Genomic DNA, 27793 nt, shown 5'->3' with positions numbered 1-27793 from the left:
AACGGCGGCTTAAAAACTAAGACAAATGCAATACTTACATCACACCGATAAAATAGTTATAAAGAAACATGACTCCACTTGGGATCATTTTCAAACGGTTGGCGCTCAAAAATCTAAGTTGAGGTAAGAGGGATCATTTAAAATCAATACGCCAGCTTCGAATTATTATGAATCCTGGCTGCGAGTTGCTAATGGAAATAAGATAAAAGGAAGAAATCGCGTTGAGATGGAGGGATTACAGATTCTTTTCTTTTGTTTTACCCTCAAGCTAGGAGCCAAGTATGAATTTTGATAGAGTAAAATCTCTATTCAGTGGACACCCTAGGGACCAAGGCCCCTGAAAAGAGGTTGGACTGGGGTTTGTTAATAATTAACCAATAAATAAATTATTTCTTTTTATTCCGCTGGTTTTTTTTTTTATTATTTCAAGGAGTTAGATAATGTACAAAACCAAAATCATCTGTCATCTGTCAATCTGTGATATTGTGTGCAACACATCGATTTAAGTGAGATAGTTCCTGATGTGAAAGGTGTCATCATTGTGACTAGTGTACACTTGTCAACACAGTGCTAAGCTGTCCCCTAAATGGAAGTTAACGAGGGTTTCGGGACCCAGAAGAAGTGCCCCTTTCCCCTGAATAAAGGTGTTCCTCCAAAAGAGGTCACAGATGGAAAAGTTATGTGAACATTTTTCCGGGACAAATTTTGTGTCACCTGAAGATGGTGTCCCTTGAATAATACAGGTGTCCCAAAGGTTCCACTTCTAACTAAAAGGGAATTTTCATTTCTACGTCTGGATGAGTGTTACATTACTCTGGATGGCATGTAGAAGGATGACTGATAGTTATCTTATGGTTAATACTTACACGTAAAAAAGATCTCTGTTTCCGGAAAAAGTCACGTTTGATATCCTAGATAAGTTGTTGTTTTGTAAAAATCTGAAAGAAACGTATTTTGTTAAACTAAACATCAAGATACACTTGTCTAAAAAGATTTAATGCCCTTATTTCACTTACAAATATTTAAGAGATCTTAGCTTTGTGAACGCCCCATCCGGTAAAAGACTGATCTCGTTTGATGATATGTCCCTGTAAGAAATAAGATACCCGGCTTTTTCACTGACAAATACGTTTCTAATTTGGCGACGAGAAAAAGAAAGTTGTTTTATAATGAAAGAATCGTCATCGTCTCTGTTTAGAAAAAAATCTGCAATCAAAACTTTTTGGAAAAAAAAATCAAAACATAAAGTTGTTTTTTTGGTTTATGGTGTTTAGCAGTTCATCTGAATCCCATCCCTCTTTCTAGAGGAGCGTTAGAGACATTTCACAAAATAGTTCATTAGACTTTAATCCTTATAGACTACACCACACGTACGGCGTATTATTCTTTCTCTTTTCCCTTTTCCTTTACTCCGGTGATCTTGACATCGCACTTGGTCAATTAAGCACACAAATATACTGAAGCCCTTTCTGTGTGCATATATGGGTAAATCTCCCGGCTCTTCCCGTTCCCGTCAATATGAGAAGAGCGCCTTTTTCCTCCGGAGAAATGACTCAGCTTTATTGTAGGACGTTGATGCCACTGCCATATCTGCAAAATCGTGCTGGCCCTTTCGTGACAACTGCGTGACGTGATATTATGTTCTTTTCATTTGTATTGCAATATGTGGTGCGACTGCTTTTTTGCGACGAAGAAATACTTTGGTCTAATTAAATAATTTAACAGTAAAACTACCCCTTTTACCATGAGCTGTACGATCAGCCTTGCATTTTGTTTAAATTCACACGCCTACTATTTGTGCTGTTTGTAAACTCATGTTGACTTACAGATACTCAAGGTTTGGCACGTTTGCAAGCAATCTTTCAGAAAGCATTGTTAGGAAATTTGAGGACATATGCCTGGAAAAAATCAGCTAAACTTATTGTTCTGTTGCGCTGTTGTAAGAATCCTACACCTGCTTTAAAAAATAAACAGGTTTTTCAGATAAGACGGTGCTCAATTAGTTACAATTAAAGAAGAACTATCAAAAGTGTTTTTCTATCCGTCAGTCAGTTAGTAAATTAGTACAGGCAAGTAATAAGTGGCGTTAGCTAGTTGGTTAGTTTGTGAAAATAACTACTCCGTTCTAAATAACATAACAGTGGATTAAAAAATAGAAACGTATATCCTGCTAAACATGATAATAATAATAATAATAATAATAATAATAATAAGAAGAAGAAGAAGAAGAAGAAGAAGAAGAAGAAGAAGAAGAAGAATTAAGAATTTATATGGCACAGTTTTCATGACGAGATGATAAATAAGAATTACGTCATGTGTTATGTACAATATCAAAAAGCCTTATTAAGAATAAAAAGCGTTACTAATAAGTGCGTCTTTAATTTTTTTTAAATTGTCAACAGAATAAACATGACATAGACCGTAGCCATTTTAACTACTCACAGTCTAGTCAGAGCAGGTACTTTATCAAACAAGCCATCAGGCAGTGAAGTGTCGTAAAAAACGTTTGAAGACAAGTCCCTGCAAGTGATGAGGAAGCGTTGTCTTATCGAATACTTAAAAAACGAGAACTGTCTGTGGAGCGTAAAGATCGTAAGACGAAAACGGTCCGTGGGAGCGCGAGGATCGTGAGACGAAAACTGGACACTTGAAAACATCTTAATAAATAAACTGGCATCTTATGAGTTACTTATTATTTCAATGAAATTCAATTTTACAAGAGCTAAAAATAGTAACCGTTTATTTACACTTTACATACTATACTTTACATACTATACGTACTTAGATGCACTCACTGAAAAGCATTTAAGAATTTTCTATACGCCATTGACGTTTCTGCCAATCAGAGGCGCAAAGAATGTTCTTAATATCAGTAGGATAAATCGTCTTCACTTTTATAGCACCCGAGTAATCCGATTTTTTGCCATTAAAGGAGAGTTTTTTCCCAGAAAAAAGAAAATTGATAAACGCTAAGAAAATTGTTTGTCAAAGACAACAACAATAATAATAATGCTAATGTAGGATACAAAATATATGCGAGGAGTAGGTTCCCACTTACAGTGTAAACAGGCTTGTTAGATTAGCAAAGACGTCTTTCGGTAGCGCGGGTAAGGCGTTTGATGAAATATTTCTACGGAAAACAAAGCTTAATAAATCAGTAGAATTAAGCAGTACCTTTCGCCGGTAGTCATTTCTTCCTTTGCAAGTAAGCTGTTCATATCAGAACCAAATTATCATTTTTTTTCTGATGTACAATATAAATACCTCTTATTAGGCGAGTTTTTGGTCCTTAGTGTAAATTACGGACCGAGTATTTTTCATCGATAAAAAAAAACGAGGATCCGTAATTTGCAGTAAGGACCGAACAAACGGGGATAATAATATACGGCTGCCTGTTTCTCATCTCCCTTGTTCCATTTTTCAATAAATCCATTATCCCCATTTTCGAATCTTTTCGAACGGGAAGCGTTTTCAACCCGAAAGGGAGATGGCTAGAAATGGAAGATAGTTCCGTTAAATGTTTTCTTCTCCACGATCAGTGGTTCCACATTCTTTAGTCTTAATAAGCATTTCTGCCAGTGTCATCCTTCCATTAAAAAATCGCATTGTTCTTGTCGTTTAAAAATGCCACTATATTTGATGATGATAATAACATTTGTGCCTTTGCATTTTTTTCTAAAATTTTATTGAATGATTGTAGGCTGTGTTTTTTATTACTTACATTAAATGTAGTTTACCGAGGTTGACAAAGGTAGTTACAGGTAGTTCTCTTATTTTGTTCAACGAAAGGTCTCTGGGAAAAAATTAAAGTCAAATTAGTCATTTGCATGTCTCCCATAAGGCACCTTGTTTGCCAAAAAAAGTTTGCATAAGCATTGTCTTCAATTATTCTAGGGACATTCAATACCCAGGAGACATTTAAACTAACGGAGGGTATTCAAAACTTTAAGGGCATACAAGGAGTGTTATGGGAGGTGTGCCAATGGCGAATGTTGTAGTATACATCCCCTTATTGTAATTTAAATACCGTACAATTACGAAAATAAGCCCCGGGGCTTATATTTTTCATAGGCTCTTTTTGAGGGGCTTATATTCGGAGGGGCTTATGTACCGAGGGAAATTTACGTTTCAAAATCGATTGGGCGGCCTTTTAGTTGGAAGGAAATTTACTGTTTTTGCTTTGTTTTACTTTGTAAAATAGACCAATTCAGCTAACGCAATGTTGTACCCAATTCAGATCTCTCGGGGTTAAGATTCTTTGTGCACCGTATTTGCATTATAAGGTGGCATTCACATTTAAATGATATGGAAATTCCTGAAACAAAAAGTTTTATTCCCAAAGGGTTTGAATTGGGTACAACATTGAGTTAGCCCAATTGGTCTATTGAGGGCAATTTCCAAGTACAAGCCCCCGGGGGGGGGGGGGGCTTATATTTCGAGGGGCGATTTAACTGATGGTTAATAGCGTTATGAGTTTGGGGGAGTTATCTTTGCAGGGGCTTATACATAGAGGGGCTTATTTTCGGAAATTTACGGTATTAGTCAACAGTTTAGGGTCCAATTTTTTTCTTTGTTGGTTTTTTTATTGGTTAAATTCCACCAGTTTAAACAACTGTTTGTTATAAGGTGTTTCAATTTTTTGTTTCCACATTACTTTTATTGATTTTATCATCCTCGTCAAAAGCAAACAAATATAATCTATTGAAAGGGAAAATACTAATATTTAAAATGAAAAATAAAACATGATCAACAAAAATAGATGAGACGAAAGTTTATTAACAAGTACATCCTAAGAGCAAGTTATCGGGACTGCCAAGCGATTTTAAGCAGAATGCATTGTGCGGATATTTTCAAAACAATTGTCTGCTTATATGGAAGAACAGTTAACTTTTTGTGCAAGCTACGCTCACAAAGTTCAGTTAATCTTACTCACAGTAGTTGTAAATTGCTCAGGTTAGCAAACATCCCTTCAGGTATCACTCTTAGAGCGTTTGAAGACAAATATCTGCGTAGAAGTTATTCAAATGACATATTTTAAACTTAAGACAATATGTGGTTATTATAGCGAATACATGGCTAATGGGTTTCGCGAATGAAAAAGAACCAATAGTTTATTAGAGATATGTCATAATAATAATTTGCTATAATTTTATGCCAAAATTGAATACCAAAACAATGGTCCAGTTCAGTTATTCAAGACTATATTTAGGCATTAAAACTATTTCGTATCGTCTTTTGCAAGGGATAGGCAGGATGGGCATGGATTGAGACTTGAAAAAGTTGTATGGGCCAACGCTTTCAAGTTCTAATGCCACGCCTGCAAAAATCACCGAAAAAAATATTATGGTTAGTGCAAGCCTGAATTCCAGACGCCCCTTTCGGGTCACATACTCCCGGAAGGAAATTCATGCAAAAAAAAAAGATTTTCGGCAAACTAAGAAATATCGTCCGGAAAGGTACGTCTATATGGTACAGAGTTGTTTTACTCTTGAATCGTCATGTGTTAAACGCGCAAACTGTTAACTACATACAGTATTATGAACGAATCTTTTGCTTAAATGGCGACATAATTCAAAAAATAAAACTCGATCGCGGACACTTATAAATCAACCTTAGCGAAGAAGACAGACGGCAAGCAAGCAAAAAAGAAAAACTAACAAAATCATTGCACTTCACATTGGAAATGATAGGAAGTTCGACATTTTGCTAGCTCGACACAAGCATATTATAAATCTCCCAAAAAAAGATCACTGCTGCTCTGCATAAAGGAAATCAACGCCGAAACTAAGCGCAAAGCGTCTCTAAATGAAACCCACTGAATTTTCGCATTGATTCTTCATTCGTAGTTCAATTTAACAAATATAGTTATATAATGGCTATTTTGCTGTTTACGATAAAGATTGTCGAAAGTTTGAGCCCTACCAGCGCATGCGATCCGCTGAATATCAAAGACAGTTCCCCTTAAATTTCTCATAATTTTACATAACATATGCGACTGTTTGGCGATTTAGACATCCCTCTCTGGAGTGTGCTCGATTCGAGGGGACGTCTGAGATTCAATGATATCGACTTGATAACTCTATAGGAGTATTTTGTGTATGTGTAAAGGCACTAAGTAACGACTTCAGCACAGAATTGACCAGAGCCAGCAATATCATGACATTGCCCCTTTATATATCCGGGTGCATCCATGATGCATTCCTTGCAAGAAACATAACATGAATCATAATTATCAAAAGAGACTGAACTGCAAGATTATCTAAATCCGGCGAGAATAAAGTCACAATTTTGCGTGACTTACAGCATAGCTAGTCGCTCTAGACTCGCGAAAACTCCTTCGGGTAATGATGTAAGGGCGTTTGAAGACAAATACCTACATGTAACAAAAAGGAACCACAAATCTTTATTTGACATGACTGGAGGTTTATGCAACATAGTAAAGACCTATGTAAGCATTTTACACCTTTTTTTAGCTACAAGTACTACAGTGTACATTCCTTTCTCCTTTGACCCCCCAGACTTTAATTCACGTTCAATACACACAACGGTACAAACTACTGATTGAGGCAAAGATCTCATTGTTTTGAAAGTTGATAACTCTCTGGTTAGCGAATCACTATCAAAATTTTATGAAACGCGAAATATCAATTACTATGCCTAGAACTAACCTTGCACATCATAAAAAAATGTCAATAATACACTTAAAGGACGTCCTTATTTTGAGAATTCTAGGGCCTTTGGCGCTTCCACCCATTTTGCATCGTCTCTTTTATGATATTGTCTATTTCAATACCATAATCCAACAACATAAAAAACCCGCATTTCTTCTGGTTTCTGCTAATAGTCTACTAGCAACGACCCTGTACGCAGCAAGAGGCCTCTAGAATCTAGTCGGGAAACATCGAGCAGGATGTTAAATGTCAGCGAGATTGAGTGCTTCTAACACTATGGCTGACATTCTCCGGGATGACTACGACGGACAGAATTAAGTGTACTAAGGGCTTGGCTTTATGGTCAGGTAGAATTCGCTTCTTTTGATACTTCTGAATATGGCCCCTCCCCAACAGTTTTCTGGTTTGTTTTGCAGTGTACGCCGCTGCCTTATATGAAACACTACATAGGGAGAGGGGTTATTATGTTAGGTGGTAAGATACGTGTCAACTAGTTTTGTAGGTGATTGTAGCTTTGCATCATTGTCTTTAAGGACAGTGTTGCTCTACTGTATTTAAAAAATTGACTATAACCTGAAGCGTTATTTCAACCATGTCATGTACATTGAATTCAGGTATAAATCTGTCCCCTTACAGCAAATGCAGGTAACTCAAATTGATAAATGCTTCTTTAGATAAAACGTTTATACGGTTATGCCATAAATACCTGTCAAAAATTAAGAAAAATAACACTGATGATTAAAGCACTTTCACTCACATGGTTAACGGTTAAGCAAATGGCATTCAAAAGAGTCCAGACTTTACAGATTGGTTTAGGACTCTTATGTCAAAGCTGTTTCAATTCTATTTACTATCATTTTTTTTTTCATCAAAAAGTTTTCCGCAAAACAGCATGGCCTTGCTGATGTCATATAATAACACTCTAAAACTTGATGTGATCTCACAGTGCTCTTTCTTTCTTCTACGGAGGATCGATTCACCATACGACCACCCGGTTAATTACACCCACCCCTTACCTTTATTACGACCACTTTTTGTAGCCCTAAGAAAAGCCCACAAATTCTATTATTTGAAAACGCCGTTACTAAGACCAACGAACACCTTTTGGAGTCTTCAGTTATTATTTTCCTTGTAAAATTATCCCGCTAATTGAATGTTTTTAGGCAGACATTATTGTAGTTTTAATAGCATGTTTAATTGATATAGAGAATATATAAAGTCTGGTTCCTCGAATATATAGGGAATATATAGAGAATAGGTCTTTTCAAAAGAGGCCTTATCCTGTACTATGAAGGAACTGAAAGACGTCATTGTTACATATTGTTGCGCTGGAATAAATGGCGGTGGCAAGTCGAAAAAATGTTGATTTATAGCGGAAGTAAAGGTATTCAAGCGCAGTACATGTTTAAAGAGTGTTGCACCATATTGAGACCCTACCTCGTTAGAACGACCACCCCGTTAATACGACCACATTTCCGTGCCCCGAAGGCGGTCGTGTTAACGGGGTTTCACAGTATACAACATATTGAATACGCGTTATAATAAGCGTGCATTGATCGATCCACAGTAATCTGTTGGAGAACAGACACAGCTGACGTCACAGAGTTTTGATTTTTCAAGTATGGCAGATGTGAATAAAACGAGGTTACTGTTAAAATTTTCATGCAGGTGGGGGCAAATAGGAATTAATTTGCGACGATAAGTGACTCAAAAGTGCAATGTAAAGGAACAATAGTTAAATTACTTTAATTTAGGAAGTGAATATCTGGCGTAATTATAAAAGCACCAAAGAGGCAAAACATTAAAAATATAACAAAAAAAGACCAATAAAATAATTAATACAGAGGTAAGGCGATTAAACAGTCGTTAACGAGAAGATTTTATTCCAAATTTTGCAACCTTTGCCAATCAGTCCTTTGTTTCCAAAGCTTTATCCCCTTCTGTTTGATCGTCACATTTGACACTGGTAACTTACAATCCAAACAGGTACGTCATGTTAGAAAACATTCGCCCAGGAATAGTTGTTAAAGCATTGTGGGCGAAATCCCTGTAAAAGAAGAGCAACTTTACTTGATTACATTCCTCAATTTATCATAGATCTATCATACATTGTACACACTATCTGTCTTCTCATTGACTAAAAGCAAAATTTTGGAAATCAGTGCAACCTACCAACTAGTTAGTTAGCTACTAGCAAATGACTGACTAACCTGTAGTTTGCGCGCGTAGTGCATGATTTCCAATAAAAATATCAATTCAGGTTCCTTGCGAAAGTGTGTTTGTCGTTATTTTCTTCAAAACAATGTACAATAAAACGATTTTAAGACTCCGTTTTTGTGATATCCAAATAATCAAGGTCTCGGTAAGCGTTATCAACACCTACTTCGACCTCTATTATTCCGGATATTACAAAAACCTCAGCCAATAATTGTTTTGTAGCTGATCTAAGCAAGAAACTTCGCTGCCATGCTGTCCCTGTTTCCCCCGATCTTTTTTTGGAAACCGTTTGCTTATGTAATGTTGATCCAAACCCTTTTGCCACTTCAAATTCTCACTATCATCTCAGACTCTCACTCTTTGATGCATTACTAACCACGCTAACTGTTCAATGATCAACAAGTCTAACATTTTAAAAGCATGCGTCACATGATCAAAATATCGTTCTAGTCCACCCGTCTCGATAAATGAGGGCCTAGGGGATTCCCACAGCAAGCGTCCACGCTATCAGCGATATCTACATCAACATCTCAGCCAAAGACTCATCTTCACAGGGCGAGACCGACACTCTTCCTATCTTAGTAGGTGTCCTACACGATGATACCTCAACGCCTTTTCTGTTAATTATTTCCCTTGCCTATCTATCTTTTATTTTAGTTTTACAATTAAAAAGTAATATTTGAAGGATTAAATACCACTTATTAACCAAGAGTGAGGTCATAATACATCAAGGTCGAGTTCTGAGATTCGCCTGTAATGACCGAAGGGACGAGGTTTATAAGTTAGTTATTTTATGGCCTTTTTAGCGCTATTAATGTAAAACACCGGAAGTTATTGAGCCTGTGAACAATTAAAACTAATAACTGGTCAGTGCGTACTTTTAACAAACACGTGAGCTCAATAAGTTGTACAATTGAGCCCGCGATACAGTGATGTGATACATTAAGCAATGTACCCCGCTCGGGCTACATTAGAGCACGTGATAAATGCATGGTGGAAAGTGGCGTGAAAAAAGGCGGGAAAAACACCGCCAGGTCCTGCCAGTTTTCTTTTTTGTGAATGAACACAACAACACAACACACGAAGCCTCAAGCTAAATAGCAACGAGTTTTAAAGTTATTCCAAAAGTTCCCAGAAGAAAAACTGTAGCTAGTGGAGGGAAAAGACGCAGATAATATAACGAATGTACTTTGTAAATCATTCATTCAGCGGTGTTAAGAATGAAATTTGTGTTGTTATAAGTACCGAGTCGACTGGTTTGGTTCGCTCCCATTATTCTTTTGTTGTTGTTGATGTAAAAGTCTAGAAATACAACAAAACACTTAATGTCAGGTCCCTCAGGAAACCAGTTAGTTTTGTTTTCCCTCGAGCCCTGGTGTTTCTCTCGACTTCGTCTCGGGAAACATCAGGACTCTCGGGAAAACAAAACTAACTGTTTCCTTCGGGATCTGACATTAAGTGTATAATATTTCAGAGATATACAAAAATAATAATATTCCCCGTGTTTCCCGGCTATACTGTTCTTTTTACATACAGGAATTCTAGCTTTTTCAGGTTTTTAATGCTTTCCGGTAGCTTTGGTATCTTATTTGAAACCATCTTCCTAAAAATAAAATATTTTGTTACTGGTTAATTTGAGAAATCACTAAAATCAACGAGCAGGCATTCAAGATGTTCCGGCTTTGATGCAAATTTTGTTTACCCTTCAGTGGATGATGCTATAAATTTAGATTAAAGGTATTAATTATACATGTATATAAGGTAATGTCTGAGGCCTTTTTTAAGACGCGAGAGGTTATTATCCAAGGGGCGAGGGAATGTTCCGATTTAGTGCACCTTTCCATTGTTTTAGAACCAGCAGGTGATTATTGTGGCCACTGAACTGGACCAGTCGGTACATTGGTCTTGACGACCCCTAATTCCACCTCAGTTATCTGCTCTTCAATTTACTGTAAGCAGTACCTCGTTCAAAACAACGGAAAGGTGCAGTAAAAGTTCTCGCAGTGACAAGTCAGATAGCGTAATTGCGCACTGTCATAAAAACTACAAGGTTTGGGGTACTTTCATTTAGGGTCCTAGCGTTCATATTAGTTGCGCCCATAAGTTGTTATTTAATTCCCCAAGAAATCAACCCCTGGAAAATTCGCCTATATACATTTGACATTTTCAGCGAATTGGAATAAACGCGACAAAGTTTGACGAAACGCGAATTCATTTTAAAAGTGACGTTTTCGCTGCCGTCTTCGTCGGCGATGCTAAAGCTCCACATTGACGCTAGAAATCGTAACCTGTAAATTGGCTGCTACCAAAGAGTATCGTGCATTAAAACGATTTTTTTAGCTGTAAACATAAGACTTAGTTTGATGGGAGAGTTGTCATTTCAGGTATTTTGCCGGATCCTTTTTCCTGTAATCACTCAGCCCCTCCCTCAAAAGGATGTTTTTAGGTAGCTTAGCGTTTATCATATTTTTTAATTGTTTATATTATGAGTATGTAAACGGAGGCTTCGCTTTTAGCCCTGGCGCAATCTATATGTTGTAATGGACTACAAATAGCCTTTGATAACAGCAAATGTTCCAAAACTTTTCCTACAGATAATTATTTGAACAAAATAACTTACAACTCTTCAAGATTTTCAAGAGAGGCAAACACACTCTCTGGCAAAAGTCCAATGGCGTTAGAAGACAGGATCCTGAAAGAGCCATTGGGAATGAAGATAAGAGCTTTGACGTGAGAGAAAGCTTTTCTGTTGTAAATACTCCCTGATTAAGACGACAACATGCACCATTACTTAAAATCGACATTCCCCGTCAAGATGTTCATTCGGGAACAAAGACCAAACTACTAAAGTAGGCAGTCCAAGCCTAACAGGGCGAATCCTTAGCCTGAGATTCAAAGTTGAAAGGGATTGATGTTAAGTTGGTAACGATCCACTACTTGTGATTCACGTCTCACCTTATTGGTAAGGTGGCTATTCACAAGAGTGGTCGAGGATTTAAACTTGGGTGACCTTGAACAAATTCAGCTAGCGGTCAGGGTGAAACTTAAAGGCAGTGCATCTGGACTGGAAGTCAAACACTCTGACCACTTGTTCAAGCTGCCTACTGTATGTCAGGGTTTTTTTTATATAAGTAACATTTTTAAAATTGCCCATTTGTGATAGTCGGATAATTAACCTGCAATTAACAATGTTGATGCCTTTTTTAGCTTAGCTTGAAAATCAGCCTCTTTATTATGTGGAAATGTTCTCCAGGAAGTAACAGGGGCGCCTTTTCTAAAAGAAACTACCTGTTCTCCCAACAGAGGTCAAGCCTTTGACCTGCTAGTTACCAGTCGTGATAGATGCTCTCGGACTAAACCACATACGAAAGGTGGGAGGTAAGGTCATTAAACCGATGGCCTTTGGCAGAGCATCTGGATTAGTACCCAAATGTTCAGAGGTTCTACTATTGTCAGGAGAACTCTTATTGTTTGTTTTGTTTGGCGTTTTGTCATTGGTACCGACTGGGGCAGAGATTACTGTTAACTTACAGTTGTCTAAGATTTTTCAATCTGGAAAAGTCATCTTTCTGTAGAATTTGGATATTATTCGAAGATAAATCCCTGTCGAAAAAAAAAAAGAAATACTCGGCATGTTGGCCTAATTAAAACAAACGTTTTTATTACTCTTAGTATAATGTTATCAGAAAATCAGTAAGGCGAAAGTTATTTGCAAACAACAAATGCAAGTATATCAAAAGATAAGTACCCAAATGTGCAGAGGTTCTCCTCCCCTCAGGAGAGCTCTTATTGTTTGCTCTCTGGGGCAGAGATTTCTGTTAACTTACAGTTGTCTCAGATTTTTCAATCTGGCAAAGTCGTCTTTCTGTAGATTTTGGATATTATTCGAAGATAAATCCCTGTCGAACAAAAAAGAAAATACTTAGTATGTTGGCCCAATTAAAACAAACGTTTTTATTACTCTTAATAGTATGGGAGCGGCGCAGTGGTGAGAGCACTCGCCTCCCACCAATGTGGCCCGGGTTCGAATCCTGGCGCCCACGCCATATGTGGGTTGAGTTTATTGTTGGTTCTCTCCCTTGCTGCGAGAGGTTTTTCTCCGGGTACTCCGGTTTTCCCCTCTCCTTAAAAACCAACACTTTCGAATTCCAATTAGATCTGGAAGGCACGGACACGTTTAAACGAGTTCTTATGAACTCCTTAGTGCTCCGTGGGTAAACAAATTACAATTTACAAGTATAATGTTATCAGAATATCGGTATTCGAGGCTCATTTGCAAGCAACAAATGCAAGTATGTCAAAGGTCGGAAAAAATTCCAGAAATAAATGTCCCAAGGCCTTTGTTCTAGAATTGTTTGCTTGGCCTTTGTTCAGATATTCTTTGATTCTTTAATGTAATGTTGAGAATTATTCTTTTTACTACAAATTACCTTCAGTGGCGGAGCCAGACCTTCAGATAAGGTGGGGGGGGGGGGGGGGTCATCCAGACCCTGGGATAAAGGGAGAGGGGTCTCCAAAATTTTTTTTCGTCTTTTCGGGCCTCAGTTTGGTCTAAAAATAAGAGGAGCCGGGCCGGGCCCCTCCCCTGAATCCGCCACTGACCTTCATAGTTTTACTTCTACCTTTTCATATACAGAAACTAAGGATTCTCATGGATATAATATTAGTTAATGCACGGCTTTTATGTAAATCTGCGTGGCCTGCAGCTGATAAAACTACCGAGGTTAAATAAATTCACGGTCTATCCCATCCTACACACATGTAGACTGCGAGCAGTCTCTTAGTTTTCTTTGTTAAGTAACTGCACGCGAAAAACGAGGGCATAAGCCCGAGAAGAAAAAATAAGAGTCCGCAGTCCGTCTTTTGTCGTCTGGTCCCAATCCCTTATTGTAACATAACGTCGTGGTTTGCAATCGCGCTGGCTGAGATAAGAACAAGACGGATTTTAAGAGAAAAGGCGGACTGCAAACAGCCTAACATACATGTATCTGAGCTGATGTCATGTCTTCAATATTTCACGTTACAGTTATTTGATATGTAATGAATGGAGATACTATCGAGATATACAGATTTTATACGCTGTAGAGCTCACAAGAGTCCATTGGCATACATAAATAGAGAGCTTTAGATTTGAGGACGAGGATGACTACGATTACGAGATTTAACTTAAAGTTTTTTCGCTTATTCTCGAAAAATATCCAACCCGGAAACTTCAATGTACTATTTTTCAACTGAAAAATTAGTGCGGTTATTTTTATTGGAGGTTTAGCCCTTTCCCGGTCGCAAAATGATTCAACTTCTAAAATTTGATAACTTGTTCCCGCCACTACGACATTCTCGCTAAAACTCTTAGTAGAATGACGACGGCTATCACGTTTTCCCGCCAAAATAATGTTGGCATACGCGCGAGCACTACTTAGTACTGAGAAAATCTCGTACTCGTAGTCCTCCTTGTCTCAGAATTTAAAAGTCTCTAATAGCTTTATATCTTACAAGGTTTCCGTAATCGTAGGGACACATTTCTTTATAACGTGCGTGAGTGACGTTATATTTCTGCACTTTAAGTAATTTCTGTTAACAAGGGTCCATGACATACTACACTGAGGTCTGCAATCTAAATAAACAACACAAAAAAGGCAAAAATTTATATAAAAGATCTTTCATTCTGTATTTTGTTAAAGCCTCTTTCCCGTACATCAATTTTAATACAACTAATGAGGGTCTCCCAGGAGTTTTGGGGAACGAGGGAACATGGCAACTTTAAGCTGGGGAATTGAGGATTAAAGCCAAAATATCCCCAATTTGGAACAGGGGAACATAAAACGGTTTTCGGAATCAAGGGAACAATAATGAAGGAAAAATACAATTTAACACCATAAAGGTACTTGTTGTGCGTCACCTCTCTCCGTCTCTATGTCGTTTAAACGGCTCTTTTTCGTTTTATTTCCTCACAAATGTGTAGGTGCACTCAGGAAGATTGGTTGTTAAGCACATAACAAATCGGTTATTTCCAAGAGAGCACTTAAGAGAGTGGTTGCACGAACAACTTCGTCTCAAAAGATTACACTTTAATCTAAGGATCATTTTACATTTCAATTTTTCCCTAACTGTACAAGAACCTGTGAATACGTGTCCTTGCAACAGTTGGTCCCACATACTCTGAACTGATATTCACTCTAAGGGACTAACTATTTTACTTTTGAGGGGCGGGTTGGGTGATTTGGTGTGGGCGTGATTTTTCTTTCGACCAATTCATGCACCATTATTTTTTTCTTCGATTATGTACTTGCATGAATTTTTCTTCTCCAATAGTTTGCGTGATTTTGAAATCACAACACCATCCATGACTTTGAATTTGACAACAACAAAAAAGGAACTAGCAGAGACCACGGATCATATTTTGGATTGGTTGGGCTAGCTCACGCGTAGCATGAGCTCAACAAATGCCAAAGGTGTGAGTTTATCTAAAGGGGTCTGGGGGTATTCTTCCCTGGAAAATTCTGAAATTGAGAGCTTCCGAATCACTGGTTTTTTGTCCTGCCCATTGCACGTGAACGGACGATGGACTTGTGCGGGATATTTTTTTTTTCAAAATCCCCCCCCCCCTCCTCAAAAGTTAAATAGTTGGCTCCTGATAGGTTATTTCGTTGTTGACCTATTAGATGACGCCTTTTGTGGGTGTTGAGGTGGGAGGGGGGGTGTTACTGTAAGGTGCGCACAGTGGAAACGCAGGTAACAAATTTGGAATAACAGAGGAAACAAGGGCAAAAAGCAAAGTTTTGAAAGGAACAGAGCAACAAGGACCAGCCCCCCCGTCCCCCCCCCCCGCCCCCAAGTCCTTCACTAATACAGCGTATTTTGTTCTTTTGTTAAAAAATACAAAGTCTACAGTCAGCTGAATTACTTAAAGCCACCTGAATGAGAGAGAAAGGGCGGCCTTCGACCAAATAATGTATGGCAGATTTACAGATCTCACAATAGTATATAAGTCGATACACAACTTTGTTTAATCATAGAATTAAAGTCAATTATGCTCAAAATAGCCCTCATGCGTGTTTACGTCAAACGACCTAATTGAACACCAAGCCTCGTTTGCTAACAACACTAATTCTTTGCATTTGCACTCTCGGTGCCGGAATTGACGAGAAAGTAGTAAATCTAGTAAATAAGCTGCGCACATGGTCCAAATGTTATCAGTGACAGTTTGTCCATTTGTTAAAAAGTAAATGTGGAAAAATCGTGATGTTGTTTTGGAATTTATAGGTTTTATAGCCTTATAGGATATTTAAAAGCAGTGTATGTAATGGCGTTTCAAACGGGTAGAATCAGTTAGTGAAAGCTTAGCACTGCAAGAAAAAGTACTTTTGAGAGATTATAGTTACATATGGTAGAGGAAATACGCACCAATAAAGACAACGCTGAAATTGACACTAGTGATATTTCCGTAATCATTTACTGCGATGCAACTGTAGTTTCCTTCATTAGTTAGCCGGTGCCTAATATCTTTGGTTCCATTTTCAAGTACAGCAGTGTCATTTTTCAACGTAATGGATATGGGAGGAGTTCCAGTCACTGATATCCACAAATCAGCTCCTTCGAATGCTCGAACAACAGGATCAGGATCTGGTAGAATTATCTTAGGTGGAGCTAAAAGTAATAAAAGAGAGTATCGAAATGTATGTTTTTTTTTTAGGGGGCACCACAGTATTTTCGGACACCAAAATGTGATACAGTCGAACCTCCCTTAAGCGACTACCCATAATACAAAGACTTAGTGGTCGCTTACAAGAATCGAGACACATAAGGCCTCTTCCGAGAAGAGGTCCGGGCATGCAATTTGTAAGTTACGCCATGTGTAGTTCCATGTCGTCACTAAAGTTCTTTGTATATTCAAAGTAGCACAGTCCACAGAGCGAACATAGAGATCAGAGAATATGTCAAGTGGTCGCTTACAAGAGGTTAAAACGATAGAAAATCATTAAGCTATTAGGCCCAAAAAGTGGTCGCGGTCGCGTACAGGAGGTGGTCGTTTACTAGAGGTTCTAACTGTAAGGCTTCGACTAGGAATGTTTTGGTGTTTCGGATAGGCGGTCGCTCATGAGACGTGGTCGCTTACGAGAGGTGGTCGCACATGGAGGTTCGTCTGTATTTAAATTTTGAGGTTACATGTGTAACTCATGTCAAATCACATCTAACTTGCCTTTCATTTAAAATATATTAACTTAGCCCTTGCAGTCGTAGGGTACACCCTGTGGAAATTAATTAGTAACTTCAATTGTAGTCTATCTTACTTCTAAGTTGTGAATGCAATTGTTAAGACCCGCTTGTAAATGCTCTTATTTTGGGGTGCACTCGAGGACGTAGTGACAGCTGCTAGGAGGCTATATTCTGGACGACTTTTGCTCCACATAGTTAAGATCGAGTCTCGACATAATGATCTTACTCTCAATGGAGAGATGAAAACTCCCGTTAACAGCAAACGTCAATTTGTGCCACGTGACCAAATTTTTGCCTTTACTTTCCGCGTATTGTTCATTATCCTATATTCATGCCAGTTTCACTAATAAGATTTGTTTTAGACAGTTTTTATCTCATCATTTCCTAATTAAAGATTCTAAATGTCTCTGAAAGTGGATGAAAGTCGCAGCACAAAAAGTTGTTCTTTTCCCTTGCGACAATTCTATTGAGTTATTCAAACAGAAAAACCTTGTTCATCCTGGTTACTTACTTGGCTTAAGGGCAGTGAATAACAGATGGAATCCTCTTTCCTGGCAGCATTTTCCTGAATAAAATGTTATCCCTATTTGCTTTCCACGGACATAAATTTCCTTCCCAGTGCGCTCTCCGCAGTATTTTGGTGTAAGTGACCTGTTGTTTTCGTCGAAAATCTCCAAGTAGTCATAGCTAAAAGAAAATAATGTGTTCGCGATTCAAATGATTTTTCCCTTCCCGCATTTGAGAATTGGAAAGGCAGAGCATTTTTGTTTTCATCAAAGATCACTATTCTTCAAGTACAAATTTTCTTTGAAACAAGCATGCGTATTAACATAGTGCTCGAATGTCTATTAACTGAGGTTGGATTCATTACATTCGCGTTACTGAAAGTGCAGCCAGACACATTTACCTCTTCTTGTGTAAGCTACTACAGTCGAACGTCTATATAAATTATGCGGCCACCCCCTAAACAACAGCCGGTTACCATGGTCCGAGTGTAGAAAATTAATCAGCACTGTTAACAGAACTTTTATTATGTAAGGTCAAGGCCACTATAAAAAATTAAGGCTAGTATCCCTTCCCCGAGGGAAGCCACTTCATTGAGGTTCTTGATTTGCAACCACGTGACAAGGTGCCATGTTGGTGGTCAATACAATACAATTCCTTTTGGAAGAATCTACAAGAAAATGGGTTTTAGTTCCCAGCGGAGAGAAATGCTGCTATCACCTGAGAAACCCCCAGTAATAGTATTTATTATCCAGAATTTTGCTTTTGTCTTTCCGCCAAAAATTACGTCATATGATATACGTGTATCAAATCAAAACAATCCTCGAGCTCCAAGCGAGTGAGACCTTTACTTTGGATTTACTACCGTCGAGCAATTTTTACACGTGTAAATAAAATACCGTAACTTCCGTATGCCCTGGTCTTGTACAACTTGGTAAAGGGTTTTAGGAGGGCTTATAAACTGGGTGGTCATCCGGGGCTGCTTATAACTCGACTAAAAAAGGCATTTCATAACAAGCTACATCGCCGTGCTGATCAAAATACTTTTTTCATATACTTGCTTTTTTAAGCTTCAAAACGTCGTGAAAAATCGAATACATTTTCATACCAGCTAAAGGGGCGCATATAACTGGATATATTTTTTTATTTGCTGGTAGATGGGCCTATAAACGGGGGGGGGAGGGGTTATAAGTAGGGGCTTTATTTTATAACCGGAATTTTACGGTAGAGGCAACTTATAAAAGGTTGCGCGTAAACGTAAAAGTTACCATAGGGCGCCGTAGGTTTTGTCCGTAATTAGCGGAATGCTTCGTTTTCGGCCGCAGTCGGAGACATCTTCGGGCGGGAAGATGTGGCGCGTGTCACTATAAAGACTTAACCAAAATGGAAACCACGCATGAAAAGTATTTGGAACCAACGGTAAGTAATAAAAGTTAATTTGTTTGACATTTAATTCACGTCCGTACGCAATTTTAAGTTACCAGACAGTGGAAACCCACCTTTTCGGAAGTTAAACAATCTACCAGACCTCTGTGCAGAAAAGAAAAATCACATTAAGTTTCTCTATTTACCATGTCAGAAGAAAATCTTGGAAGACTATTTTCAAGACCATGCCATATGGAATGGAAACTCTGTAAAAACAGCGCATGCTTTTTGGGTAGTCCATTGGATAATTAGGACTCTTCAGTGTATTGTTAACAACAGAACCACAACCTGTCAATAATAATACATAAATGTTTTGTAACATAAAAGTAATAAAGAGCTCTTTGATTGTTCAATTACACATTACCTATATACCCATGGGCGAATGAACACTAACCTCAGCCCCTCCCCCCCCCCCCCCCCCCCCACACACACACACACACACACCCCAACTGTTAAATCAGGCTATGCAAAAACAGAAAAAAATAAGTTTTCTATTGCTATTATAAATAACTTCAGCACTGATCGCATCTTTCTAAGCAAGAAGCACCAAGCAGTATTGCTACTTCCACCCTAGATGTAATGTAATTCCATGGTTACTCTCGGCAGTATGTTGCCGGTACCCGTTCATTCAGCTGCCTGAAGAGAGACAAATTTGAGCAACATTTCTTGTCTAACAAACGAGACGGAAAGGCTTGAAACTGACTTCAAGTCCGAAGTAATAATTCCGTTATTTACCCTCGGCAGTATTTATAGCACTAATGCTAGTGAGGCCGAGAAATGCCTAAAACAAATAATTGAAATCAAACTTAACAGGGTTAAGAATCCAACTGGCCGGAGGCAAACCAGCTGGCTATTTACAAGCATGGTCGAGGATTTGAACTCGGGACAACCGAGAACAAATCCAGCTGGCCGTCAGTGCGGGACTGGAACTCGGGGCCTCCGAATTGCAAGTCCGGCGCTCTAACCGCTCGGTCACGCTGCCCCTGCTGTAACCGCTTGGCCACCTCGCCTCCATAGGAAATGGAAGTCACTAAATGTCACCGTTATACCAGCGTAATGCTTGTTTTTACACAAGACTCGTTTCCGCTTCCGGTTGTTTTGTTTTTAGTACAATCTCTACATGGAACAATACCAGCGTAATGCTGGTTTTTAAGCTGGTTTAGACCTGGTGCCTTTTAGGTTCTGATTAGTAAACAAATCGACAAATTGTAAAAGGGTGACGGACTTAATTATTCTAGATATGAAGGAACCGACATTTTCCCCTTACTTATTAAAAAGACGGGAATAACTCTTGTGTCTGTTCCATAATTGTTAGTGGCTATGCAGTGGTAGTTTCCCTCCAAATACAATTGGGTTACTGCGTTGTTAGTCTCATTGATCAGAACTATAGAATTCCACATCAATGCCACGTATACTGGAGAGGTTCCTGTGGCTTCACATACAGTCGTCAAGCGACCTTCAACTGTACGAACAGCTGTCCCTCGAATTGGCATAGTTATGTTCGGGGGAGCTGGTGAGAAAAAAAAATAATTGGAATAAAAATGAGTTCAACAATATCAATGAGAAATGATGTAGTCAACATCTCACGAGCACGGGACAAAAAAAAAGTCTGAGTCCCCGACTTCTTTATTTATCATAGCAATAATCAAGTAACGATCCGCGTAACTTGAAATGAAAGGCATACTTCATTGTTCTCCAACAATACGGAAACGTTGCCATTACCATACTGAGACCCAGGTTAACGAACCCAAATGTAAATAGCAATCTTAATCTTAAAGTTAACATACAATGTGGTAGATTCTGATTAATTTTGTCGAAGAACTTTATGCAGATGTAAGGTACAAGTAAAGGCGAAATTATCAGCATTTAGCATTCTCTGCCGTTAAGTGCTATAAGTTTTAGCTATGCTTAATTAAGCAAACGGACAAAACCAGTTGAGACACATCGCACGAATCGCAAAAATAACAATTTTTTCCTGTCATCATGGAAAACTTGGAAACCGTCGCCAAATGAATGCCCGTTTTCCACCTTCTCCTCATTGAATGTTCTATAGGATAACACGAGAATTCTACCCGTTGGGTTTTAGACAAAAACAACTTGAATGGGGGGTGGGGAGGGGCCTTACTTTTTTCTGTTCAGAAGAAATGGTGGCATGGCGCAAAAGTTAGAAAATAGATGGAAATCCAGGGTTGTAGCGCTGCTCATATCCTAATCTGAATTGTTACTAATTTCAGGTGCAGTATATCTTTAACCCTTTGACGACCACTTTGGTCTTTTTTTTTTATCCCTTTGGCAACCCTATGCTTCGTTACATTAAGAAAGTTTCTCTTAAACTTACAAGGTTGGACAGGGGTAAAAACCAACAGAAATCCTTTTTTTCCTAAGTAAAAGTCTGAGTGAAACTTAATGACCACTTCGTTTCCACCCACATTGATATCTCGTCCAGAAAGTTCCTCACCACAGTATCTACCCATTGCCACGTGGTTTTCATCTGCAATCTCCAAGTAATCCGCGCTGCAATATTTGTGGAGTTTTGTAAATTAGTTCAACTTGTCAAGCAAGGCAGCCAATATAAACCAATAAGGGTTATGAAAGGCACTATACTAAAAATACATGCGTCAAAAATTATTAATTCATAAAAATTAAATAAATCGTTTGTATTGTTGGGATTCTAATGCGAGGGAGGCTAGACGTTCTCACGGAAACGAAGAATGTCACGACCATAATGAACCTCTGAAACACACTGACGAGGAGTCGATATAGACGCGTTACGAAAAAAACATTTCCGCGTTCTTGTCGCGTGTATGCAAATGAATTCAATTTGCTGAGCGTGTGACAAAGGCGTATTTTGTTGTAACGTTTTTGATGACAACTACCGCGGTTCAGTTGTAATCGTAAAAATGTTCTTTAGACTCGAGATAACCCTAATTTAAAGGACAGAAGAAAAAAACTTTTGTTGAAGACCTCTTTTCTTCTTAACAGCAGCAATATATACGATAATCGTAAAACCAGTTGTTGGGACATGGATCGACCACCGTAAAATAGAGAGCAACTTAAAAAAGCTAAGCAAGTACAGTGGAACCCGGTTAATACGGACACCAAGGGGACATGCCAGAGATAACGTCAGGAACACATGTTTTATCGTTATAAAGACCAAAGAGACAGTTTTACGAACCAAGGATCGGTACAAGTGTGTGGAAAGGCAATCAAACGGGGTGGTGGTCTTGGTATGGAAATATCAATTGTGTTTACATTTTTTATGGTCCTCGGAAACACGTGGATTTACTTGAACAATTACTAGACGTTAGCAACAACCCAGCAATACGAACGGAGGGCAGGGGCGGATCCAGGATTTTTATTAGGAGGGGGTGCACTCGTCTCTTGCTCTACTTCAACACCCATAAACCACATATTTACTTTTTTGGCAGAATACCAGTTGTATTAGAAAACCGCAGGTCATCTCAGGGGGGGGTGCGCACCCCCTGCACCCTCCCCCTAGATCCGCCCCTGGAGGGTGATCCTAGTAAAGCTCGAAGCAAGCAAACAACGTCAAAGAGGAAGTAGGTTAAGAGCAATGACTGCAACAAAAAGCCAAGGAAGTTAAACGTGTGAAACAGGAGGCAGAAACTTTATTAAAGGACTATACGCAGTACAAGAGTCAAACACCAGAAGAAAGACAGACTGTTCAAAATCAAATACGTCACGCTACTTTGTTACTGTTTTTTTTTTAGTACTGTAATAAAACTTTATTCACCCGTAAAAATCTGTCATTATTTGAACAGGGTACAATGTCTACAATTATCACATGATTGTGACAATGAAAAAAGACAATGTGCAGATAACCAGTGTCTGTAAAGCGGGGTTGACAATATATGAGAGTTTGTGACTAGGGACACAGAAAAGTGTCCGTTGTCCATATTAACCGGTGTGCGTAGAAAGCGGGTTAATTTTAGAGAGAATATATGAGCTTTTTATCAAGACAAAAGAAACTGTCCGTATAAAGCGGGTGTCCGTAGAGCGGGGTTCCACTGTACTCAAAACTACATTTTTCATTTTCACTATCCAGACAACAATAAACTACCGCGCAAAAAACGTCTCATTTTCTGTTTCAGGCTGTTGCGTTTCTTATATACCGTAAACTTCCGCTTATAAGCCAAGTTATAAGCCCTTCCAGTTACACGCCCATTCCCCCTGTAAACAAACAAAAAAAACATCTGGGTATGATCCCCCTCCGGGTATGCCCCTATAACTTGTATTGAAAAAAATTCGATATTTTGCGACGCTTTGCAGCTTGAAAAGGCGAGTAAATTCAAAAAGGATTTGATCAGCGTCGTTAAGTAGCTTGTTTAGAAACCCTTTTTTAGTCAGGTTATAAGCCCCCCTTCCCACTCCCACCCCCCTTACCCCTTCCCTCATGTAAGCCCCTTTTAAAGCTTGTTTTAGTCCGGTTATAAGCCCGCCGGAGATAAGTGCCCCTTTTATAAGATTTCCTAAAACCCCTTACGAAGTTGTATACGCCCGGGGTTTAAAAGCGGAAGTTTACGGTAGAGGATGCGTAGCGATAAACCAGCCGAGAGAGGTTCTTAAAATTTCTAGCCTAAAGGTTCTAAATAACCTGTTCCTTTTATGCGGATAGTTTAGCAAGTAACAGGTTATCATTTTGCTTTTTATTTGCTAATGCTCTGACGGTTTAATAAAAAAAACACAAGTTTCGGCGACATTTGCCGGAATATAATTTTACCCAGGAGAAAAGCGTTCATAGTGCATGTCTTTTGAGAAAAATAAAAAAATATAGTTCGATTAACAAACAAACTGGATTTAAGCACCACCACTTCGAAGAACCACTTAGCGTAACAAGAAAGGACATAAAAGAATTCCTTACCATCGTCCTCTAAAACGATTCTCCAAACTAAAATCAAGGAAAGTGAGTTTCAGTGTCATGCCTTGCGGAATAGGTACCTTGTACACACAGTCCATGCGGTCTGGGTATTTGTTAGGATAACGAGGACTTTTCAGTGTATTGTTCATCACTGCACCACAACCTATTTAACAAAAAAAGTTAAAAGGACTAGTGGTAACTCAAAGCCCTTTAAGGAAAGATTTAAAGGACAGGCAAAGAACGCGAAATAGCAGGTCTCTTCATGTCCGATCACGGGTTTCCCATTTTGGACGTTAAACATATAGCCATTGCAGTACCCAATCGAGCTTCTTTGTTCGACTCACCTTGCATAGCAAGAGCTCCTTCAAGGCCCAGCCACGTAAAAACGAGAAAAATGGGAATGCTTTTCCTGATGAAGAGGTAATATAGTTTCATTTTTGCTGGCTGAAAATTTAACATCTTACCTGCAAAAAACACACTGGTAAGGCAAGCGCGTGTACAACGCGTTACAAACCTTTAGTTCTTCTTATAGCCTACAAATACATGTAAGACAGAAGTGTTTTATTTTTCGGTTCAAAGCTGTTAATCTCTTACTACAGGGGACAGGACGACAAGAAACCCTGAACCTGAGGCTGGAAAGAGAAACAGCTGTTTACGAAAGGATTTTTTCTGACATAACTCTCAATTTTTCATAACTAGCCGAAGTTTACCACATTTGGAAGATGCAAGAATATACACTGCACCATCGATTTGCCTCGTTTCTAAGTGCACCCTGACTATTTATCGAACAAAAATAAGTAATAGTAATAGAAATCTGATTAAAAAAAAGGGGCGTTCACGGCTATCCGAAGACCAAATGACCGAATTTCTCAATAAAACTAAACGGAAGAAATGCAGTAACATATTTTTTCGATGGATAACATGTACTTTTTAAGAGGAGTATCTGCAACATCTGGTAGATGCTTGGGTAAAGCCTACGAGCAGGTGAGATTGATAAGAAATAAAAAATAGCTTGAATTAGCAATAAAACGATAATTGAATTCGGCTTTCGCATGATGTAAAGAATTCGGCCTCCTCTTCGACTGCATAATTCTTCACATCGTACGAAAGCCGAAATTAGTAACTGTTAATTTTGCAATGAAAATGAAAAATCAGTGACACACACGCCTACGGGTCGAATACCACTTTTTGTTCTTACCACTTACGGCACAGATGCAGGGCAACATGTAATCTTTTTCTTTAACTTATCTCTTGGCCAAGTAGCTCGATATTGGAGACGGATGAATCATCTGTCTCTACTGAGGGTCTCCGATAGGTTTTTAGGGATCCGGGGCTTGCCTTATTTCAAAGTCGGTATCTCAAAGCAAAATCTGGGCAAGAGTCAAGTATAACAGAGTGTACGGTATGCAAAATGCCGAAAATAATCATCGTTTTAACGAGATTGAGAGAAAATTTGGTTCGGCATGATGGGATTGAAGAACGGAAAGCACCGCGTGAGTTTTTCATATTCATCGGTGTACTGTTAAGAGAAAATGGATAGCTCATTGCCTGAAAAAAGACAGCGGACAATATTTTAACAAGAAAAACATTATAATGTAGAAAAATATCTTATACCTGTAACCGGTCTACTCAGAGGCAAGGACACTATAAAAGCTTCCCTACTTTTTCCACGCATACAGACATTTTCTTTGGCGTAAAATACGTGTTATAAATCGATATGTCATTTGTGGATCATTTCAGCTAGAATATTAAGATCTAACAAAATGGGATGGGATCAGTACAAACCAATTTCACTGAGTCCACGACGGTCAAACGACAGTCATAGTGTATGCTTTTAAATTGATGGAAAAATGTTATTTTCAAGAAATAATATTTCTGTCTGAATAAATGAACTTTCTTTCGTCTTGACTCAAGTTTAAGTACAGAGATATCCCTTTATTCAACAACCTAACGTAACCCATTAACTTAGTATCTTAAGATTTTCGCCCATATCCGTTTATATTAACGAAAGCAAGAGAAAAATAAAAAGGGCAAAAAACCCATTAGTACCTGAAGGAAATTCTTCTTTTTGATCTTGCTCTGGTTAGGTCCTAGACCTTCAGCGAAAACGGAAAAATCTTGTTTCGTTCTGTTTTTATAAGCAGAAAATCTTTCCAGCTGCTTCTCGCTTTTACCTTACATGAAAAACTGCAGTTGCCCTATAGATAACTATTTCCATATGTTCCGCTTTTGTACCCTGAAAGAGCACTATGCATAACAACATAATAACCTAGTCGAAAAAACCAATAAAAAACGCCTACATGCATTGTTCATTGATATTGTTCGAATGATTGGAAGCGATTGTTCGCTGTAAGGGGCTGCTCTCAACTTAACCTGCACCGTGTTTGAACCTTCGATTTGCGCTGGCTGTCACAACTAGTCTCCTTTACAACTATAAGATGGACTACGACAAATTGTTTGACGACATATTGAGACAACTTCTAATGTAACATCTTAAAATCATGCTCTAATTGCGCCTTTGCGACCATCAAAGTCTCTAGTCAGATTTTTTATTTACAAGCAATTATACACCTAACTTTTTCCTTTCTAATGCGTTACACAAACAAAAAAGTTATATCACAAGGTAATTTGTGTAACACCTTGGCGTTCTGTTGAATGGTTAATCAGGTTCGTGCCGGCAGGTCATTTACTCAGTGCCTTAACCAATACACAAAATACACCTGTAGAGTTAAGAAGAAGATATCAAACAAATTTCATCTGGGAGAACTAACCATAATAATTTTTTTGGTGATTTTGCCAGGCGTAGCATTAAACCTTGAAAAAGTTGGCCGAACTTTTTCAAGTTTCAATCAATGCTCATCCTTGCCATACGTTTCAACAGACGACAGGAAACAATTTTAGGACCTGTTTACATGGAGGTGGGGGACCCCAGCTGGTAGGTGAGGTAACCCGCTTAGGTGGGGTAACCCCCCTGTTCATATAATCTCTCACTTTAATTTGATCATGTTTACATGTTAGGTGGGGTGACCCGTCACCTGTTACCTCACCTATCTGGGGTCCTCCATCTCCATGTAAACATGCTTTAAGTGCCTTGCTCTTTGTCCTCACTAATAGGCGAAAAAAATGTTTTTTTGTAAATAAAGTGGGGAAACTGAAAAGTGACCACAATCAGAGAAAGTCAAGCATTTTTATATTTGCGAATAACCTTTTATTGAAACAGAAGTCCAATCTCATTTTCTTTAAATTCTTTTGATCGTGTTTTGTCAGCACGAAGAAAAACTGTATTAAAGACAAAATTTTTGACTCTTCATTGTTATGTCTTGAGAAACACAATTCGCCAAAAAATAATGAATTTTTGGTGTAAATAATCTTAACTGTTAAGCTGGAAATAAACCTTCCCATGGTCCAAATGAGTGGCCGATCAAAGATGTACCGTATTTTAGAGCTTATAATGTTTGACTTGTAGACAATAGCATCTTTTGACCGCCTAAGATTCAATTTAGTAAAAATCTTCAAAAAAGATAGTTCTAGATGATCTTCTGAACGCACTCCCTTGGACGACCATTTTAAAGTAAACGCACTATATTTGAGCGTCCAGCTTTTTAGCAAGAAAGGACTAATTGAGGACAGGTTTGTTATCATCTCCTACTGGAGACAAGACAGCCAAATTACGTGGTCATCCAAGCCTCGCTAAAGTTTAGTCATGTACAGGGCAAAGGCAGTACCTTTATTGGTATTGGCCCGGTGCTGGAAATCAATTCGCGACCTCCGCTTTTCAGTAATGCGCTCTGTTATAAATTAAGTCCGTGTTGCCGATAGCAACGGGTCCGCGTCCCCTAAATTCCCTAAGGGTATTTTGCATTCTAGCGCTATATTTAAA

General features: G+C 38.5%; 1 protein-coding gene across 1 annotated transcript in view; it reads right to left on the bottom strand.

The window, feature by feature from the left end:
• The window catches only part of LOC140932123 (uncharacterized), a 33741-nt gene that overhangs the window by 3803 nt on the left and 2145 nt on the right, over positions 1-27793 (bottom strand). Inside the window, exons 2-19 of the mRNA XM_073381770.1 lie at positions 24258-24377; positions 23917-24076; positions 21301-21548; positions 20302-20544; positions 19181-19322; positions 17617-17792; positions 16293-16535; positions 11509-11650; positions 8647-8718; positions 6302-6373; positions 4934-5005; positions 3722-3793; positions 3059-3130; positions 2443-2520; positions 1827-1898; positions 1017-1088; positions 867-938; positions 39-113 (exon numbers count right to left, since the gene is read on the bottom strand). Of these exons, the coding sequence (XP_073237871.1) occupies positions 39-113; positions 867-938; positions 1017-1088; positions 1827-1898; positions 2443-2520; positions 3059-3130; positions 3722-3793; positions 4934-5005; positions 6302-6373; positions 8647-8718; positions 11509-11650; positions 16293-16535; positions 17617-17792; positions 19181-19322; positions 20302-20544; positions 21301-21548; positions 23917-24076; positions 24258-24372 (2198 nt within the window). The 5' untranslated portion in view covers positions 24373-24377. The remainder of the gene's footprint in view (positions 1-38; positions 114-866; positions 939-1016; positions 1089-1826; positions 1899-2442; positions 2521-3058; positions 3131-3721; positions 3794-4933; positions 5006-6301; positions 6374-8646; positions 8719-11508; positions 11651-16292; positions 16536-17616; positions 17793-19180; positions 19323-20301; positions 20545-21300; positions 21549-23916; positions 24077-24257; positions 24378-27793) is intronic.

This window comes from Porites lutea, chromosome 3 (genome assembly GCF_958299795.1).
Source record: "Porites lutea chromosome 3, jaPorLute2.1, whole genome shotgun sequence".
Lineage (NCBI taxonomy): Eukaryota > Metazoa > Cnidaria > Anthozoa > Scleractinia > Poritidae > Porites > Porites lutea.
Note: the sequence above shows the minus strand (reverse complement) of the source record. Positions and strands in the feature narration are given on the sequence as shown.